Below are 22,676 nucleotides of genomic sequence, written 5' to 3' on the forward strand. Positions count from 1 at the left end.
ATTTTTTATTGTATATTAGAAAGTAATAAATCGCAATTAAATTATTAAAAAGTTACGATAATTTCGTTGATTAATTAAAGCTCACCTTATATAATTTAATTGTATTTTTTGTTTATATAATTAAATTTATATTTTACGAAAGACAAAACAAAAAAACAAATTATCATTCTGTTCCAACTGTTTTTGTATTCCTATAATCAATATTCTCTGGTGAATCATAATGAAGAAAGTAAAAATTCGAAAAAATCGTCCAAATTTATTGTGAAATTTCGTCAATCATTTTATTCCAGAGTTACGGATATTGTCAACGGATTCCACTACTGCATCACAAGATATGCACTAAGATTACAGTATTACGGCATTAAGGACATATGGATTCAAAAAAATAGCGTTAAATGCGTAAATTTAGAAATGATGCGATTTTTTTAAAATTTATGCCATAGACCTAATATTCACAACGCTATCAAAAAGTTAAAAAATGGAGCTAATTTTAAAAGGAAATTTAATTTTCAATTATAGTGTTATTCAAAAATATCATATAGACTTATGAATCGTAAACCATTTAAAATAGCCTTTATATAAATTTTAATTATTAGCATTATTAATAAAAAATAATAATTTAGTTAACTATTTAGTTTATTATGGTATAACCATACCATTAAATTGTATAATAATGCTAAACTTCACTGTTAGTTATGATGTCATTAATGAAAATTTCCCTTGTTTCATTTTTGTAATATTACGCATGTCATAGAAAAGTGAAAATTTTCCCCTTTTTGAATGATGCAAATTTTGCATATAGCTTAAGATTTTTTTTTTACGTTTTCTTAAAATTACGAATGAATGCTAAAAGGGAAATTTTTTCTTGGGAAAGCACCAGATAGATTTTCAATTTGTTTGTTAAAAAATTTTCAATTTGCTAAAAAAAAAACAAAAAAAAAAAAAAAAACCGAAAAAAGGAAAATAATTTCAATGTGCCAAAAGCAACAGTTGAAAATTTCCAGGCATGTTTCTGTTGTGTACACACATTATAAATGGAACAGGTGTGTTGTTTTCTTATTTTATTTTTTCTTTTATATTTGTTTTCTTTTTTTTTTTGTACTTCATTTATTTTGGTTTTGTTTTGTATTTTTGTATTGTATTTCGTATTATTTGATAGGCAACCGTTTGAAAGGGAAATTTTCTCTTTAAAATATTTTTGAGAGAATTTAAATAATAAATGAATGCAAATTACAATAAAAAAAATTTTGATTTCTTAAAATTTTAAATTTTTTATATGAAAATTACTATAATGTAAAAGAAAGGTATAAGCAATGAGAATTTTATTTTAAAATTGTGAAAGAATATCAAATAATTCAATCATTTTAAAAATTATTAAATAAATTAAACTCTTTTCTTAGTTTCAAGATTATTGTTTGAAAATTATTATTACATAGTATTGCAACAAAAGTTTAGCAGAAGCATGTTGTTGATAACAAAATATGCAGCTAAAAATCAAATTAATAGGCTCTTGGTTCTTAACAAAATTTAAGTAAAATATTGGAATTTTTTAAAATATTCATTTAATAATAAATAAAAACTCCGATTTAAATAATATAAAACATATTAATTTTAATTAATAGAAAAATAGAACAATTTCAGCGTTTTGTTAGTGGTTTTCAGATTAAAACCAAGAATAGAAAGACAGTCTTCAAATTGTTTCAAGTTTGGTAAGAAAAGCAAAAATCAAGTCGAATATGAGCTTCTATATCTTTTGTAACAATGATTTTAAATTATACTACCACAATACTTTTTAGTGTCGTGAACTTTTCGAAGAAATGCTAAGTGAATCACAATTATTATCAAAATACGTTATATGGGTAGATAAACGTAATGATAATGTATCTGTTTCAGTAGAAAATTCTAAAATAAATATGAATGTTTGAATAAATTTGAGAATTTTGCAAATAGGGTGATTCAGAAAGTTATACAACAACATATACCATTGGGTAGAAGATCAAAAATGGGTAAAACTCTTTTTCTGGACTGGGTAATAAATTTCAAGAGTTTCAGGGACTTTAACGAATTTTCACGATATTTTTACTTATCCAGGCTTTTTCGATTATAACTTCCATTCTGAAAAAGATAGGAACTTCAAAAAAAATAGTTTCAAAAAGGCTTAGTAAAGGGCTTAAAATAAGCATGTTGCTCGATTCTGTATATTATGTATGTTTGGAATACTAAGTTTTCGAACTTTAGGGAAAATCAGATTTTTCCCTTGTTTTATTTTTTCAGTTTTTTCTAACTAGATAATATCGTAAGAAATTTTTTAAAACTTTGAAATTTTTTTTATAGAATTTCGCCCAGCTGCTTTGATTTAAGTCCTCGAATATTGTTACAGAAGATGTAGCACAAAAACCATTTCTATGTCAATTTTAAGACCCTTACAAGTAAGGATTTTAAGCGTTGTAATTATCAACTATCATTAATTTTTGGTGACAATAATTACTCGGAAAAACACTTGATATTTTTAAGAGCCGTTGTTTTGTTAAAAAATCTCGATTTTAACGTTTTTATTGAAATGTAACCAACAATAACAAAATTGAAACGAAATTTTATACAAACTTTTTAATTGAAAAACAAAAATTGAATTTAAAAAATTTTAAATTTTTGAAAAAAAAAACTAGATTTTTGTATTAGGAAAAACAAAAAAAAATCTAGTAATCAAAAATTTTTCGAAACTTTTCTTGGTAAAGAAAATTGATAATTTTTTTATTTTTGCCAATTTTTATAAGAAATGGTACCTATATGGTTTGAAATTTTTAAATGCATTTTTCTCAGATTGGGTGCAATTTAAAAATTTCAAAAAAATATTTTCGAAGTCTACACATCATTTAGCATCTGTAGTTAGTAAAATTATCCAGCTAGAGAGAATTTTTAATGGTATACCATATAAATTTTGACATTTATTCTAATAGAAAGAAAATTTTTTTTTAATAGGAAAATTTAATTTTTTTAAACAAAATGGAGTTTGCAAGTGATATGGTATTAAAATTATGAAACTAATAAAAAATTAATAACTTAATAAATTTGTTTATTAATGAAAAATTAATAAATTTTCAACAAATTTTTCAAAAACTAAAATTGGTATACGGTTGATGCAACCAAAGAGGAATTCCAGTAAAGTTAATTTGAAATATGAAATATGAGATTTTAAAAATGAAAAGCATAAATTTTTTCCGAATTAGGTGAATTTCAAAAAAAAATTTGGTGTTTGTTTGAGAAATTTGTAAAATTTTTGGAAAATAAAGGAATATGAAATTGAATTCAATTTTAGTTTTATCAACATCTCGTTTGATTTTAATTGAATTTGTGGCTCACAATATTTATGGTTTTTGTACTATCTCTTCTGTAACATAAAAATTATTTTAATAAGTATGTGAGGACTTTAATTAAAGTTTAAACAGCTGGGAAAATTTCTATAAAAAAATTTCAAAGTTTTAAAAAATTTCTTACGAAATTATCTAGCTAGAAAAAACTGAAAAAATGAAATCAAGGGAAAAATTTTACTTTCTTTTAAGTTCGAATGCTTGGTATTCCGAAGGTACATAAAATACAGAATCAAGCATCATTTCCATTTTACTAAGCCTTTCTGAAACTGTTTGTTTGAAGTTCATATCTTTTTCAGCACCGAAGTTATAACCAAAAAACCTGGATAAGTAAAAATTCCGCGAAAATTCGTTAAAATCCCTGGAACTCGGAAACTCTTGAGATTTGTTACCCAGTCCAGAACAAAAGTTTTACCCATTTTCGATCTTCTACCCAAAGGTATATGTTGTTATATATAATATAAAATTGGTAAAGAGCCACTGGTCTTTAAGTTTTCAAATTTGGTTTCACCTAATAGCCTCATGTATGATGCTATTATGAGAAAGTATGATTGACATGTATGATTGTATGATGCTATTATGATTGAAAGTATGAAGAGAAAACTCAAACAATGTTATCTTTTATTTTTTGAAAAAATAAATTAGAAAAATTTAGCTTTTGCTTTTAACCCTATTTCACCAACTAAGCCTTTACTAATAAAGGATAATAAATTTTATTGGTATTATTAGAGTTTTGACACTTAGTGCAACAAAAATTGGACTACTTATACTGGAATATTGCAATGCTCTTGGTGCAATAAGGCCCTACTTCTACTGGAATATTTTTTTAAATAAAAACATAGGTTGTTTTAATTTATTATTTAATTATTATTTTAATTGTTACATGAATATTTTTTATAAATTTCTTATTCGTATTCAATTCACTATTCTGAGTTTCAAACATTTTTTGAATAATAAGTTTTTAGGAATAATAGCTATTTTAAATTTTTAACAAATTAATTATTACAAATTAGCAATAATTCGACATAAACTGACGTAATTTGTGAATGGCAAATATTTTACAAATTAATGGAACAATTTCTTGATTTTGTTGTTTAACAATAATACTAAATATACCGAATTTTCAATTTTCTCATTATATAACAAACACTTTGAACGATTAATTTTAATCTGAACATTAAATATAATTATTTGTTCCTCATTAGATTTAGTCGGGTGTTCTAAATTTTATAATCAAAAGCGAAAATATGTACTAAAAGTGAATAAACATAACATTCAGCATTCAATTTTAATAAATTCTCCAGAAATACGATCGATCAAGGACATCAGTTCAATTGCAAGCAAAATTTTAAATATAATATTACTTTTCGGATAAGATTTAATTGTTTATAAAACAAATAGTCTAATTTCCGATTTTTAAAATTTTATGCTTATTAAGGTTTTAGTTCTTTTGAAATAGCAGCAAAATTTATATTTAAAAATTTATTTAAGTAATTTAACAAATCTGTACATACATCTCTTTTTACTACCTATTACTTATCATAACATTATTTGTTCTAATTTTTGTAAAATACTGAAATGTATGTAAAATATTATATTTCATTTTTAAAGATTCATCAATATTATCTTGGAAATATTTTGAGAACTAAAAACTTTTATAAATCAAATAACTAAATTACAATTAATTTAAGGTATTGAAAAAAAAACTTTAAACAATTTCTGAATCTTTTAAAAAGCATAAAATCATTATTGTAACACTAAAAATGAATATACTTGGTAAATTTTGTTTAGCATTTGAGGTTTTATAATCGAGAACGTAAATACCAAATGTTAGTAGATCAGCACTTTCAGCTTTTAATTCCATTTTAACCAATTTTCCGTCACTACAAAGATAATTATTTTATAAATCGTTTATACAAATACACACATAAATAAATAAATAGATAATATTTTAATACATACTCATTATCTTCCACTGTGAAATTGAATGCCCTGTACGGCAAAGGTCTAAATGATTGTTCAACGGAATTTGGAGTAAATAAAACATCCTTTGAATCACTGAACTTTCCATCAATAACAATTTTATTAAAAGAATAATAATTTTGCTGTTTTGTTTCGTCACTAAATATTTTGCCACAGCTTTCTAAATTTTTATCATCTGTACAAGCAATGATAGCACAGGTTTTGTATTTAGTTGTTTTTGTTCCATTCCCATGAGTCCGAGTTCCCGAAAATGCCACCTGTAATATGGATTTTGAAAATTAAAACATGTAAAATGAAATAAAATTAATAAATGCAAATTCTAGAGAAAACAATGTACAGCTATTAAAAAAGTTTTGGAGATCTATGTTATTCAACGAAATGCTGGAAGAACATATTTGGTGATTTTTTTTCAAAATCCCTACTGAGACCTCGTACAGAAGGTACAATGTCCCTTGGAACTCATTTTCAATAACGATTTACGTACACTATACAATATATTCTGGTGTTCTCAAATGAGCCTTTCAACAACAGGAGGACGTAGACTTTAAATTTTATTCTAAGCAAGAATATTATATTACATACTTTGTGGGGTGGAAAATTTTTCCTTCTTGGTGTAACATACGTCGTGACAAAACTAATACACCCCACTGGTATAGGTGGGTAAAAAAATTAGTAAGTAAGAAGTTTTTACTTTTGCATTTTTATTTTGTATTTAAACCTAACGCAAATACGAGTATCGCACAACAATAATAATTATTAGGCCTTTAGTGGTATAAAATGAAGACCGTATGATACCAATCGCATTGACTGCGTAGCAGACTTGTTCAACTTACATTTTATAACAAAATAAAATTGGAATAAAAAACTAAATTTAAAATTTTGTGCGCGAATCACTTTCATCATCAAAAAAGACTGCAGTTTTATAGTACATACAGTGTTTACTCACCATTCTGTAATAATAATATTCATAACCATCTTGTTTTCTAAAAGTTTTAACGTCAACGTCAAATTCACAGCAAATATCCTCAAAGCATAACTCTGCGGTTGTATTTCCTTCTTCTTCAATTAGTTTTGAAACGAATTCATCTACAGACTTGTCACGTTTCATTTTTAATCCTTTTAATTTATTTGGGATTATATTAGGGGCATGTAATACATTTCCTTGATGGTTAATTTTAATCCCGTCTTTACGACCCATTTTCGGTACCGCAGATATTAACATTTCAGATGACACGTAATTGTACATTTTTGAAACAAGTGCACCAGATTTACCAGAAAATATTCCTGTTCCAGTTGTACCAGTTTCTGGAGCATTTCCACCAGCTGCTAAGAAATTTACATTGTTTCCATATGACCATCCTTGTTGAATTTGGTTAGCTAAAATTAGTTAACAAAAAAATTATTTGAATAATGAATTTAAATTGCAAATAATGTTTCGTATTACACGCTTTACTAGGCAATGATTGTTAAGGAAAAAATTTAAAAATAAAATGTATATATTTTAATTTCACTACCTGTTAAAAATGGTAATTCGGAAAACCAATAAGTTGGGAATACAATATCAGTAACACCATATTTTTCTACAAGTTCTTGAATTGGAGTTTTAAATAATAAATCAAAACATATTGCTGTTCCAAATTTAACACCAAAATCTGTATCAAATGTTGAATAATCTGGTGTTATAGTTGTATTTATTAAAGTTTCTCCGTATGGATTGACCTTTCTATATCTTGCAATTATAGCACCATTTCTGTCAAAAACTATATTTGTATTATATCTATTGATTCCATCTTGACCACACGGTCGATCATCATTTAATTCATTTTGGCTTTCTACAGTACATTCTGTTTTTTCGACCAAATTAAATACTATATATTTACGGAAAATAATAGCCCAACAAGATAAAGTATTTAATAATTCCGGATTATTTTCTTTTTTATCACATAAAATTTTTTTTTCGTCAGGATTCGGTACGAAAACTGGATTTTTATAGGTATTTAACACTGATTCAGGGAAAATTACAATATCAACATCTTCACCAGGTGTTCCAGGAAACAAATAATTTCTTAGTAAATTGCCAACATTAACAATATTCTCTTCTAAAGTTATATTCTCATCATTGCCTTTTGCACGATTAAATTCTACTACACCAACCTTATACGTCGGATCTTCTGGTTTAGAACCCTAAATAAAATAAATAAAAGAATTCATATTAAATATAAGATTAACTATTTATACAAATATAAAATGATTCAAATTGAAGCCGATAGAAAATGCCTGTTTCAGTTTAATTTATTGCATAAATGAACAGAAATATTTTCATTTATAGTGTACATTTTAAAATTTTTTAATAGTTCCAAATCCGTAAATTTTAACGGTTATTTTGTTTTATTAAAGTTCAATATAGCATGTTGCGATAGAAGAAGTCAACCACTACTTTTCTGCGTTTGGATAATTTCAAAAATAATTATAGTTCGCTACAGTAAATAGATAAACAAATGCCATTTTTAGAATTTTGAGAGGTTATAACTTCTAGAGAGGGGGGGGATAGGTAAAAATGATCTTCTACTGAAATAATTTTTTAGTGAAGATCTACGCATATATCAAATTTCAGCTTTCTATCTTCAAGACTGTAAAAATTTTGTAAATCGGTCCACGGGCGGACGACGGACAGAGGTGAACTTATTCGTTTCCCTCTGTATAATAACTTTTTAAACTTTGTTTGGAATAGTGCTAAGAATATGACAAACAGATTTCTTCAAGCTGAAGTTATTGAAATCCATATGGTATTCGAATTTTATTAGTTCATATTATATACTTATAGTTAAATTAATTATTAAATTCTTAAACAAGATATTATGTGCCACAACCCTGAATTTTTCAGATAAAAAGATTTTCCCTATTTCAAAAGCCTGGAACTTTAAAACTGCATTTTTCGCAGTTGCGGGCACAAAAAACGGTATGAAAATGAACTTGGAATTACGTCAACTTCTTCGAAAATTAATGCTAAACAGTTTTTCAATTACTTAAATTGATGAGAAATCTTATACAAACGATCGTTTATGATTAGTCACGTTATTATCATAAAGAATGTAGTTAATTTTTATGTAAAGCTTTTTAAAACAATTACCGCAATTATTATTGTTTTAACAGTATAATATTTTTAATAAAATTAACAAGGTATATAAATTCAACAGTGTTTATCACATATAGCTTTGAACTCTTATCTATTTGAATAAAAGATAAATTTTAAACCAATTCTACATAATAAAATTTAATTAAATTTAAAGCAAATCGTTGTGCTCTGTTTTTGTTTTTTACAAAGATTTCATCAATATTATTTATCAAAATTAAATCACACACACTTATTTTAGATAAAATTTACTATATTGCAAAAGTTAAGATACACAAAAATATTTCATACCAGTAGATAAATTTTTGTTTACACCCTGAGAATACATTCAAAAAAAATTTTTCTTTTTAAAAGAAAAGATAACTATCTGCCAATTTCTTTATTATTACAAACCTGTAAATTTGGCTCACCTAATTTTTAAATACGTAATCTAAATTTTATTATTTGTTTTTTATTTTTAATTTAAAATATAACAGTTACATGAATGACTAAATAATATCTGTTGTCTATTTTCAATACATTTTTATGTATAGAGCAGTGTATTTGCGTAAAAGAGCAAAATTATTTAATTAACTAAAATAGCATCTACAAAATTTAAACTTTTCAGAAGCAATTTATGAAATAGTTGAATAAAAGTTTTAATAACAAGAAGGTTCTATAGTCAAAATTGATAGTTAAAAATCTTATATTAATTCGCACATTGGGAAGAATAACGACCCAACTCAAAAATATAACTTCGACTTCCGGAATTTAAAGTATTTATAGCAGGCATGGGGAATCTGCGGCCTTAAGGCCGCATGCGGCCTTTTAACTGTTTTTTAGTGGCCTTTGTCCTTAAAAAAATTTATTTCTTATATTTCCTAAAAATTAAAATTTTGCTGCCAAATTTTCGAAAACAAATCAAACATTTAGAAAAATAAACCGTGCACATAAACTTTCAAATTTGAAAACTAAAAATTGGAAAATTCAAAGCCATGAAATTTCTAACAACGTTTGAATTCAAAATTTACATACATATTTGTTTGAAAACAAACCCATATTAATATTTGAATCCTATGTCCGGGTTTCTTTCAGAATAATTGTATGCCACGCTAGTAAACTTTTTCAATAATTTTAAAAAAATGCTTTCACACATTTGTTTGAGTTCAAAATTTATTTATTGTTTGAAAACAAACACATATTGATATTTTTGGAAGACCAACTAAGATTGAAGACAACGAGGCTGGAACCAAATATAAAATTGTTATCGAGCAACAAACAATCACAGAAAAGTCATTGAAATAATGAACCATATTATTTTATTAATAATGTACATACTGTTATTTGTTATTTTTTATATTCTGACATAATTTTGTTTTCATCAACCTACACAAAGCAAAAATTTATAACCTTTGGACTTTTTTTAAACTTTGCGGCCTGATTGACTTTGCATTGACTAAAATTTGGCCTTATATAGAGATTTTAAGATTTTAAGATTTAAGATAAAATTTATTTTTCATTTTTCTTTTTGGTACATACCAATACAATACAATAATTTTCTATTTTTATTGTTACAGTACAATTATATAGAATGCTTAAATTTTTTTTCATAACAGGTAAAAAAAAAAAAATTTTTTAAATGTAAAGATTTTGAGGAATTCATTTGTAATAATAACCTCTTTGCAATTCAAAAATAAAAAAATAAAAATAAAAATTGACTAGTTGACTTTAAATAAATGATTACTATGCATAGTTAATTAATTTAGAGCACTACTCCAGAAGTGCTCGAATTAGTGGATTGGTTGATAGTTCACATGAGTTGATAAAAGCTTCTAAACTATTGATAATTTTATCTTCAATTTTGTTAATTTGACAGATTTCATGAAGTCTTTGAGTATTGTAATAGATCGGTTTATTTAAAATTAACTTTAAACATTTATTTTGTTGAATTTGCAATTTCTTCAAATGGCTTGCGGCACAATCACTCCAACAGCTGCTGCCGAATAATATCACAGGCAAAATAATTGTTTTATACAGTAAGAGTTTTTTTGATATATTTAACACAGATTTTCTGTTGAGTAATGGATACAAGCTTCTAATAAAATTGTTGACTTTTTTTAAAATTTCGTTTGTATGATTTTTAAATGTTAAACGTTGGTCCAGAGTGATGCCAAGATACTTTATATCCTTTTGCCACGGTATTTCAATATTTGCCAGAGTTACATTTCTCTGTGGTAGAAATCGTGTTGCTCGTTTTCTTGTAAAATATATCGCCTGGGTTTTGGCTGCATTTATTTGGATTTTCCATTTACTAAAATAGTTTTGAAGTGTTACAATTCCATTTTCTAAGTTTGTTATGATATCTTCGGCCATCAAGGCAGAGCTATAAATAGTGGTATCATCTGCGAAGCTTGCAATCTGGCACCCGTTTGGTATGGGCATATCTGCGACGAAAATTGAAAATAAGGTGGGGCTTATAGACGAACCTTGCGGTACACCAGCTTCAAATTCAATTGGTTCGGATACAGTGGAATTTATTTGCACATAAAATTTGCGTTGAGTTAAAAAACTTCTAATAGTGGAAATTAAGGAAGGTGGAAAATTCAATTTCGACATTTTATAAATTAATCCATTATGAAAAACGGTATCGAATGCTTTTTCAATATCGAAGCAAATCATACCGCCTTATATAGAGAAAAGGTTCCCCATCCCTGATTTATAGCCAAGTATAAATTACTATTGAAGGCTAAAGTATGTACATACATAATGTTCCTTTCAACTATTGAAGGCTAAAGTATGTACATACATAATCCCTTGTCGTGTTTTTCAATTTTTGATAGACTCCCTGCTACTTTCTTTGATAGATTTAAATTTCTAACACTAACAACCCCTAGCAGGTCATCATGGACCCCTGAGGTCCATATACGTCACTTTGGGAATCACTGGTATAGAACTATTTTACAAGTATATATGAGCAAATTTTTTATATTATTTTGTTACAGAAAAGCTTTGTATATTGAAGTATAATAGTAATAAAAGCAAGTTTGCGACTCTTCATTTTAATTTGTGTCATTGTTCCCGCAAATTTGCGAATTCTCCCCTTTTGATGGAATGGAGACGAAATTCTTTTCAATTTAACGCGTTCCATACAAGTTTAACTTTTGTGCAAATACAATGGGTTTTATTGTGACGACATATTTACGATTTTTATATAACACTTAAAAAATATTCAGTTTGGATCAGTAAATTCCATATTTGTTTTTCTCTTTCTCTGCTTAAAAATTCGAATCTACATTAAAAGATCAGACAAACTCAAATTTCTTATCAAGAAATTGAGCATCTTTTGGCGTAACTTAAAATGGTGTATGCTTCATATTTTATTATTAAGAATAAGAAGTTTGTACAACATTTATACATTATGTATGTACATACTTTATAGAACAATTATTTCATAGTCATGTAAATTTCTTTTATTTACATATTACGAATGGTTGTTAAAAACGATAATGCTTAGCAATTATACATATATAGAGCTTTCTTATAGGAATAAAAAAGTACTTATGTACGAAAATAATTTAACTGTAATATATTCAAACGATAACTGTAATGAAATATTACTAAATATTAATGAAGATAACAATAAAAATTTTAAATACTTTATTAAATATATATGGAAATAAATACGAAGTATGTAGATAACGTATGCTAATATAACTAAATATATTATGTAAGTTAGTGTTACGAACTTACTATAGATTATAGCCTAATTTGAAATTCAAATATCCTGGAAGTTACTGAACAATGTAAAAAAAATAACCCAAATGTATGCTTAAAAGAATAAGAAACGCAATATACCATTTAATACATTTATGAAGAAATCCTTATACTTTAGCATGATCACTTGCCATACTTGTCATACTCTTCCGGTAAGGGGAATTATCTACATTCGGAATTTAAAAAGTTTGAAAAAGTGCAAAAGGAGATTTTCAAAAATTTCTTTAACCCTGATAAACTTAATTAGTAATTTCTATATTTACTGAATATTTATCCTCAATTAATAGGATTCAAGCGGAGCGCATACATTACATATGTATTTAAAATAAAAAAACTGTTATTTTTAATAACAAATTTAAAATTGCAATAGAAAAGCAACATACAAGCCTACATCAAAAATGACTTTGCGATCGTGCTATATGCAACATCTCATATAGCACAAAAAAAATTTGATGTTGTCAGCAGATAACCGACCGCAATGTATATTGTCTAGTATTGTAGAAAATTATGAAAATGCGTTTTAATTTTCCTGAAAAATTCGCAAATTAGTTTCGGTACGAGAACTCAAATATTAAATTTCAAAAAATTCCATCCGGAAATTCGGTTTCCGCACAGTGATCTTTCCAAAAAAGTAATGTGTTCATTGTTTTAACGTCCCGAATTCAAATATTAAATATTTTTGGTGAATTATTTCTCTTTATATGCGCAAAAATGTAAAATCGGCCCGCAAAAAGGCCTAATGTATCCCAAAAGTTGATCAATCCGTGACCAAAGTAAACTTACATTTAAAATTTTATCAAAATCAGTCCAGTCTAACTTGTTATATACGCGTTCACACAGACTAGTAGATAAACAGACAGACAAACCGACATCTCTCAAAAAATAATTTATTTACGCTTTTCTACCGTGCGTTCCACCGAAAACTTGGCATCCATCACATAACCTCGCTTACAACATTAAATTAAAAGAGATTTTGTCATTTTTGTAAATTCTGCAAGCATATACGTTTAATTTTTTGTCTATTTTTTGGTTTAATTTCTTTGTTTTTCCAATTTTTTCTCTAAAGAAATAATTGGGAACACTTTTTGCTAATAACATTTCAAATTTTACCCTATAATCTCATGCAAAATTTAAGGTTCTAAGTTCATCGTACGATTTCTTTTCATTCTTTTTATTTTTCAATATTGTAGTAATCTATGTATATGTACATACATTATTTTTGATTGATTTATTATCTTGTCAATAATAATATTATTTTGTATTTATTTGTTTCGTCAAATTATGCGACCTTTGTATTATTAGTTCAAATTTATTTTAATCGTATTATACATTTATAATTATTAATCATTGCTGTGCTACATTGCTATACACTCTATAGAAGCTAATGCACTAATTCCAAATAAGATAGAATAATGCATAGAATAATGCATGTGAAAGGAACAAAGCGAAAATCACATGTTCTTAAAATGTAATTTTTGAGTCATTAGAAAATTTAGTCACAATTCAAATGACAAATTTATTTGATTTTTTCTAATTTAAGCATGACATTTGATCTTATTGCAAAAATGACATTTTTAATAAATTAAAAACATGACAATTCTAACATATTGGAATCCAAAAAATTGACTTTAAATGAACACTTAATATACCGCATTTGCAAAAAATATGGAAAAAGTTTTTATTCATTTCACATAGACGACTTTCTTTTTAAGTGCATGCATGAAATTTATACGAAAAAAGTACGATTAAATCCACTTTTATCCCATAATAAAGATAAGGCACTTGAAGAGCGCTTTTTAAAAAAATTCTTATTTTTCTATCAGAAACAATTAACTTATCGTCCAAGTTTTATATTTTTTTATTACCACTTGACGCGATCATTGTACTCAACCGATAAGATCAGTTTGCACGACCTAGAACAATTAAATGATATTTTAATTGAAACGAGAAATTCTTTAATATTGTTTTACATCACTTTTATAAATTTTTTGCATTAATTTTAGTTTTACAATTTATTTTCAATTAAAATCAACAGGATAATTGAAAGGCTTGCACTATTCCATAATTAATTATCATAAAAAACTCACCAGTGCTATATTTATAAAATAAATAGATATCGAAAAAAATAAATACAAATTTAGTTTTCCCATTATGATTTGAATATTGTGAACAAAAAAATAATACTGAACTCATTTTTTATTAAACTTGAGTTTTTAACACAAAAACCAATTTTTTTTTTTGATTTTTAATTTTACAGTTTATGTGTTATCTGTGATGTAAAAAAATACATACATACAAAAATATATTTACTTTTTTCTTGCACTCCTAAAATATTGAAGCAAAATTAAATCTTTCTAGCTGTTGCTTCTATTATTACATTTCATTTTTGTTAATTTTACTATTCGTTTGTTTCGTAATAAATCTTAGTAACAGAGATAACATTTGAAATACACATATGAACAATATAACAGAAACTTTAAAATTACCATCATCTGTACTTGTAACAAATATTTCTGTTAAAAAGCTGATACAGTAAAATCTTTGAAAGTCGAACCCTCCGGGAGCCAAAAGTACTTAATAGTGAAAAGACGGAAAACTTTCACAAACATAAAATGCGAAAGTCGCAAAAATTTTGTAGAAACTTTGTAGAATTTAAACATATTCAACTTGGCAATACTGGAATGGATTTTCGCTTTAGGTTCAAAATCTTATAGTTTTTTTTGAGTTAAAAATATTATTTAAGCCATTAATAAATGGTGGATTTGAACGTAGTTTCGTAAAACTATTATAGAATCTACATTAATTAACATCATTAACAGTCCAACTGTGGCATTTCAGTTATCAATGGTCTAGCCTGGCTTTAAGAGTATTTTTATTTTCTTCTAAAGCAAGGTTAGATCATTTTTCTAAAAGAAAAATGTGAGAAAATGATCTGCGCAACAATATTTTTAGTACAAAATTTAGTAAAGATGTACAATTCTTATTCATTTCGTATGTCGGAAAAGTGACATACAATTGAAAATTTAAATTGCATTTATCTACAAATGTTATTTTTTGGGTTGGATAATTTTGCTTTTAAACGCCTTAACTACGCATATTTTCATTTTTGTGTTTAAAAAGCATACCAATTCATTTAAAAAGCAAACACACTCTAGTTAAACATATTAGAATATAGTAGACTAAAGAAAATAGCATTAAAAGAACAATTCAATTGAGAACTGTTATCCATTACATTCGCACAATTCTGATAATAGAAAATTCTCAAACAAAATTTTGGAATGCTTCAAACAACCAATATATTAGTTTTAGATTTCTTGAAAAAAAAGGAGGTAAGAAAAGTTAAAAATTAAATTTTACGTTTTTCCTCTACCTCAAAGGAAATTGTATTTCCAAAAATAGAAACACTTCTTTTCAGTGGTAAAATAAAATTAGACAAAAAACAAAGATTGTCCCAAAACTCACGTAAGATTTGAATTTTGCGCCATTTGTGTGGTAAAGTACCCAAAAAAAAAATACAGCGTGACTGCTGACAATTCAGAGTTATTAAAACTGCTGATCATGCACGGCGAAGAAAGTTCGTTAAATGGGTTATGGAACGACAAAAAGTGGATACCGATTTTTCGAAAAAAAATCATCTTGAGCGATGAGGCTCATTTTCACCTTGATGACTTTGTTAATTGACAAAATTTCGCATTTGTGGTTCAGAAAATCCACAAGTAATTGTTAAGATACAAATGCATCCACAACGTGACACTGATTGGTGGGAATTTTGGGTTGGAGGCATTGTCAAACTATTCTTCTTCAAAAATGTTGGGGGGGGGGGGGTATAATTTTTAGAGGGAGGGAGATAGGTAAAAATTTTGTTCTACAGAAATAAGTTGCTAGTAAAGAACTATGTACGTATTAAATTTCAGCTTTCTATCTTCAAAGGTGTAGAAGTTTTGTAAACAGACACACGGACTGACGGACGGACGGACAGAGTGAAACTAATAAGCACTTTTTTTCAAAAATTTTTTCAATAAACAAATTCAACTTAAAATGGAGTATATAAGAAAAAAATATCTCACCCAACATGTTAGAAGAATGAGTATGTACTTCAAATTTCAACAAGTACAATAATTGGATAAAATGAAATGGACTCTAAACGTAAGTTTTTTAAAATTAATTAAAAATAACCTACAAGTTATTATAAAACCAAATGGGATCTTCAGGACTAAGAACACCTTTAGCTTTAATAATGCGTTCAGAACTTACCAAAATCATTTATCTTAAGCTAAGAATATCTAAATTTATTTTTCACAGTAGTTGTTTGCTATAATATTGGAATTACAAATAAAAGCAGCTGTTACAATTATGCGTTAAAAACCAAAAATTCTAAATAAACAGAAAATAGACATATCGCACATTGGGAAGAATAATGACACAACTCAAAAATATAACTTCGACTTTCGGAATTTAAAGTATTTAAAGAGAAGTGTAAATTGCTATCGACTGCTCGGGGAGGGCTACTACTACAGAACTGTTCTGTATATGAACATATTTTCTGTATTATTTTGTTACACTAAAGTGTAATAGTAATTATAGCAGGTTTACGAGTCTACATTTTGACTTATTTCATTGTTTTCGCAAATGTGCGATATTGTGTAAAATCATAAAATTGACGTTATGAAATCTAAGGAAACAGTTCACTTTTTTCGATCCATATTTTATGATTTTTTTGTATTTTAGCCAACAAATGAAAACAAGCTGAATATTGCTTATTCCTTGATAAAGATTAAGCAATAAAAAGTTTATTTTCTTCAAAGACACAATTATCTACACTAACATATACTATTTACGCGTATGAGACTTCAAGCAGCCAAAAGTAATAAAAATATTAAAAACTTCAAGCAAATAATAATACACACTATAATAGAATCGTCAAATAATTTATCTTATCTTTATTACAGTACATACAATAATATATAGAAAGAACATATTGAACAACACAGCCGCACATACCAGCATTAATAAATAGTAAAACGCGGTGCACTGTTTACATTCTGATTTAAGTTATTAAAAAATTGATTTAATGTGAAATCATAAATATAGAATTATTTTTATAACGGTAATATCAGAGTAATTTGTCTACGAAAATAATGTATGTATATGTCTATGAGATATTTAAAAATTTAAATAATTGTGTAATTCATATACGCTCAAATTCTGTTCTTATCAATATGCATTGCTAAGTTCTTAACATGAAAATTTAAATAATTTTAGAATAAATTTGCAAATTATGAGAACGTGAGCGAAAATAAATTACAATGAAATAATTTTTTGCATGAGAAAATAGCATATTTTTTTTCAACACTTTAAATTCAAAGCTTCCATAGGTTCCGATTTAAAGAAAACTACCCATATTTATAAACTGTTAAAATATAGCAATCTTCAGTAAGCTTAATCTACCCATTTCATCAAATTTTTTTGGAAAATGTACCTCAACATATTTGTTAATGTTTAAACCTAAATAATGAAAATGACGACGCATTATTCTTACTATCATACGTGCAGAAGGAATTTGAAAGTAACTCTTAGCAGAGATTCATTTTATATCATCTGAATTCCCGAAAAATTCCTCAGTTACTTCCGGTTGCATATATTACTTAACTATTAATTTTTAGAAATGATGAAAAATTTAAAATCGGCTTCTATGTAGTTAGAATTCAGTTTCAGCACTCTGGAATTCTCAAAAAATTTATCGTTACTTAATGGTCTGGCTGTTAAAATATATAATTATTTCTCTTTACTCACACCATTTTAACCCTTGAATTGGACCATTATATTAACGCTTCTCTCAATTATTTTTTTTGCCTCATCTTACAAATATGCAATTCTTAAAAAGGTAGGTGTATGAATGAAAATTAATTTTAATAATGTTGTAGATTGTTTTTAACAGCAGTATTTAAATATTTTCATTTCTTGAACGGAAAATAAAATTACTACATTATAAACCAATGTTTTGACCCAGCTTTATTTACTATAATATTGAATAGTAATATTTTGAATAAAATATAATATACGTACATATGTACATAAAAGTATTAAAGTACATAAAATATAATAGTACGTTATGTAAATAGTCGTAAATATTTTTCGATTTCGATTAAATATAAATAATAAAAAATTTTAATTAATTTTCTATTTCCAAATTTCTTCCGATTTCTAATTTGACATAAATCAATTTACCCAAATAGTTAATGTTCTGTAATAACTGTAAAAAATTTATTGAAGTGTTGTTGATAGATTTTCAACATAGATATTGTGGGGGATTTTAATAAAATTTTTTCTTATTATTCGCATTCTTAACAAGGCTAAATTCAATTTTAAAATCACTTTAGTTTTTTATTTCAAATATTTTTTTAAAAAGCAAATTTTGTTGGAATTATTTTGTTTTGCCAAATATTCCTCCCAATAAAATTTGCTTCTTTTTTAATAATATTAGAATATTTTTTTTTAATTTCTAATAATATTATTTCTTACCAAGAATGAAATTGTGGCTCCAATAAATTTGTATACAAAACATAACTATTAAAAATTTATTTTGAAACCAAGTATGTACAACAAGAAATGCAAAATATTTTAAATATTATAAATGAAAAAAAAAACAGAATTTCGACGTCAGTATCTAATGAATTTTGTGGGTGAAAATCATAAAAAAAATATATTAAAAACTTGAATATACATGCTACTCCAGCTGACTATAGGATACGAATATACGATATTGTAATTTTCATTAATCAAAATTATTCAATTATTCTTCATTTACCGCATGTAATTTAGAAAATAGCGTGAATGCTGATATTATTTTTATTCATCAGCTTGTTTTGTTAAAGGCTGTTTCTCCGTGCTTATTTCTCTTTTAGGAAATATTTGAACAATCCAATTCTAATCAAACTTTCTGGTATCTTGAATCTTTGATTGCTGTTTATAAAGTAGTAGGTTATGCCGCTAATTCCCTATTTGTTTTGTTTTCAGTAATAATAATTAGCCCTTATAATAATTGCTTTATGAATATCATATCAATACGCTCTTATCTCTACCTACTCGTCATCAATCCTTTCCTATTCTTGGTCTGCCTGGATAATTTCGAAATGAGTGGAATTTCAGGAAAATCGGTTAACGAAATAATCTTCAAAATATCGTATAATGATTTTTACAATTATTTGATTCCCATATACAATTAATTTTTAACTAAAATAGATCGACAAAAATCACAATTGCCAATAATTCTAATCACTACACTTTCATTTATTTTGACTATGGTATTATGAGCAAAAATATAATTTAATAATAAGCCTTTCCCAAAAAGGATAAAACATTTTAATATAACAAGAAAAAGAAACACAATTTTCAGTTTGCTATCACAATATAAATTTAGTATTGACTACTCGATGAGGATTCACTCATGATTGAACACATTATATTGGTTTTTTTTATTTACAAATAAAAATTAACCAGATACTTATCTAGATACGAATATCCCCTTTCTCCATATATGCATGTATTTTTAATCAAAATTCTCTTTATCCATTTTCAGATTTTTTTTCTATGATTGCTTTTTGGTTTTAATACCCTTCAGCTTACAATAACTGAATAAGGAATTGGAAAATTTTTTATACTCTTGTTTAGATTATGTATTTTTCAAAAAATTATTTTATTGGAAGGACTACTTTCTATAATATTGATTCTGCAAAGAAAGAACAACATAATAAATATGCAAGATTCTTGATATTTAAAATATGGTTAGGAAAATTTTATGAATTACAATCTAGCGTATTATACTCATGTATGTATATATTATGTATACACATAAAAAATAACCGCATTCATAAAAAAAAATAATTCTAGCCAGTTGCTACACATCTATTGTATTCTTTTTTATGCAATACGGTAAACATAATATTCTCAAAGATTTAATCCAAATCCTATAACAATTATTCTATATATGAACCTACATATACAATAAAGTAGATCTGGTCAATTATTGTAAAATCAATTCAATATTTCAGTAAGAATTAAATCGTTATTTTCATAGATATAAAAAATATAAATTCATATGAAAGGTTTTAAAAGGTTTCCGATAACGAATAAGATATAATAAAATTATTTTAAAATTATTATTATATAAGTATTGTGTAATTTAAATTAAGGATTTTCTAAATTAAATTTGTGGTTTTAATTCCTTATTTTTGTCAATAATATTAAAAAAATCTTAAATTAGATCAAAATTTTGATTACATTTAACTAAATCTACATTAAATATTTTTTATGTTTAAATAATAAGTCGTCGATTTTTGTCTTAAAATCGCACGATATTTGCGTCGATATTCGCACAAATGAATGATTTTAAGGGTTGTGCTGTAATAGTGCTATTTTATACATTCCATCTCAAAGACTATTTCCAAAAATTGTGGAAAACCATATTCATTCACGCAAAATTTCAGCACTATAGTTTCAATAGTTTTCACAATTTATATGTGGCAACTACCACTATGAGTTAAGAAATCACAGCAAGCTTTATCAAATATAACAAGCCTAATGAAATTTTTACTTGAAATTTCAATATTTTAACTTCAATAATTTTTAAGACTATAAATTTTAAAGCACTTTCCCGATCAGATGCAATTTATATTGAAATCTGACTATACTCGTAGTAAATCATTTGTCAGAATTTGGTAATTTTAACTCTATTAGTTTTTGAGTAATCACTGGAAAGGACGAACAGATACAACTAAATCGACTCAGAATTCGACGCTGCGATCAGGAACATATACTTGTGGGTCTATGTCAAAGACTATTTTGAACACCCTTCGAACATACATTCATACGTGCTCAAAAATTATTATACAATATTAGAAAGTTAGAAGGTCTATATTATTTTTAATGATTATAAAGACAGATATTAGCTGTATTAATAAATTTTCTGCTTTGAATTTTATTATTTGAAAGTTTCTTTGAATAAAATGAACAGGCATTAAATTACCCCAACATCTTCAAATTTATTTTGATTTCTATAACTTATATGTATAATCTTTCTACCCTTTCTATAATCCAAGATCTTCTACATTTAAAGAAAAATAAAGAAATTATTCACAAATTGAAAACCTCAGTCTTATTTTTAAGGTAATCAGTAAAATATTGCAAGTTAATTAATAAACATTCCACGTAATTAAAGGATTACACCTTAGAAATATAAAAGAAATAAAAACAGGATAAAGGGTAGAATTAAAGGAACACAAATTCAAATTGCTTGTCACTTTCAAAACTGATGTATTGGGAAATAATATTAAACAAAATTTTCAGAAAATGTACAATTGCGTATTTCAAAGTAAAACAAAAATTGAAATATGAAACATAAGTAATTAAAAGAAATCATTTTGAAGAGGGCGTCACTTTCTTACAATTTAGAGCAAATTTCTCTCTCATTTTAGCAATATATCTAATTTGGCCATTGTACTAAAATTACACTCCTAAATTTTATCATTTCTTCTCAATGAGTTTTTGTATAGTACCTTTCCTCGAAAACGGTTGCCGGGAACCAATAGTTAAATCATAAATCACTTTATTTTTGGTTTTTATGGTGAAATGTTCGAATAAAACTTCTCACCAAATGTATGTATATGCATATGTGCGTATATATGTGCAAAAACCATGCAACAAGGGTAAATATGTTTACATATGCAATATTTTACGATTGAGCATCTTTTATTACATAATAAATATTATTTTATAGAAAAACATATTACAAAAGCACCTACATAAAACAAGCATTTTACAACTATATACAGACACTTACACAACCCTTTAAGAGAGAGTAATTCGATGCTCTTGAATGTAGAATATTCTTTAACATTCTTCATCAGATTTTTTACCAATAAATAAAACCTCTACGTATTTCGTCCTTGTTCATAATAGAATTAAATTTTCAGATCAACGTACACATATAACTAAGTATATATGCTTGTATTTAGCTACATATAAATTTATTTTGTTTTTGTTTCGAGTTACGTGACTTGAAATTTTGAAAGTCAACTTGTCATTCATAAGTGACTTTTCCCAAAAAAAAAGAGATATTAAATCATATTTTATTATAAAAGAAACAAAAATAGAAATAAGAAATTTATTTAGAACCTCACTTAAGAAATTAAATAATAAAAGCATTTAAAGTCTTTACAATTTAATAAAAGACCTCTGTAAAATGTTTTAAAGGACATATTCTTTTGTAAATAAAAGTTCATTCTTATTGATTTACATATGCGATATTATTATGGTGTATATGAACTTAAAGCCAAAAATAAGAACCGTACGAAATGTTTAAGTTTACTAACCTAAGAGGTAGGTTATAAAGCTGAACCGACTACTTTTTACCCGTACAAATGAATGTTTGAAGTGTATTA

General features: G+C 26.0%; 1 protein-coding gene across 1 annotated transcript; it reads right to left on the minus strand.

Annotated features, from left to right (window-relative positions):
* Window positions 1-4,333: 4,333 nt before the first annotated feature.
* LOC129611041 (vanin-like protein 1) lies at window positions 4,334-14,398 on the minus strand. The gene is made up of 5 exons (XM_055523994.1): window positions 14,325-14,398; window positions 6,866-7,535; window positions 6,298-6,728; window positions 5,331-5,608; window positions 4,334-5,251 (listed from the first exon to the last, which is right to left on the minus strand). Exons 1-5 carry the CDS (start codon window positions 14,385-14,387, stop codon window positions 5,077-5,079), a joined length of 1,617 nt encoding a protein of 538 aa, XP_055379969.1. The 5' UTR covers window positions 14,388-14,398; the 3' UTR covers window positions 4,334-5,076.
* Window positions 14,399-22,676: the final 8,278 nt, after the last annotated feature.

The sequence above is a fragment of the Condylostylus longicornis genome, unplaced genomic scaffold, assembly GCF_029603195.1.
Source record: "Condylostylus longicornis isolate FDR11 unplaced genomic scaffold, ASM2960319v2 ptg000001l, whole genome shotgun sequence".
Taxonomy (NCBI): domain Eukaryota; kingdom Metazoa; phylum Arthropoda; class Insecta; order Diptera; family Dolichopodidae; genus Condylostylus; species Condylostylus longicornis.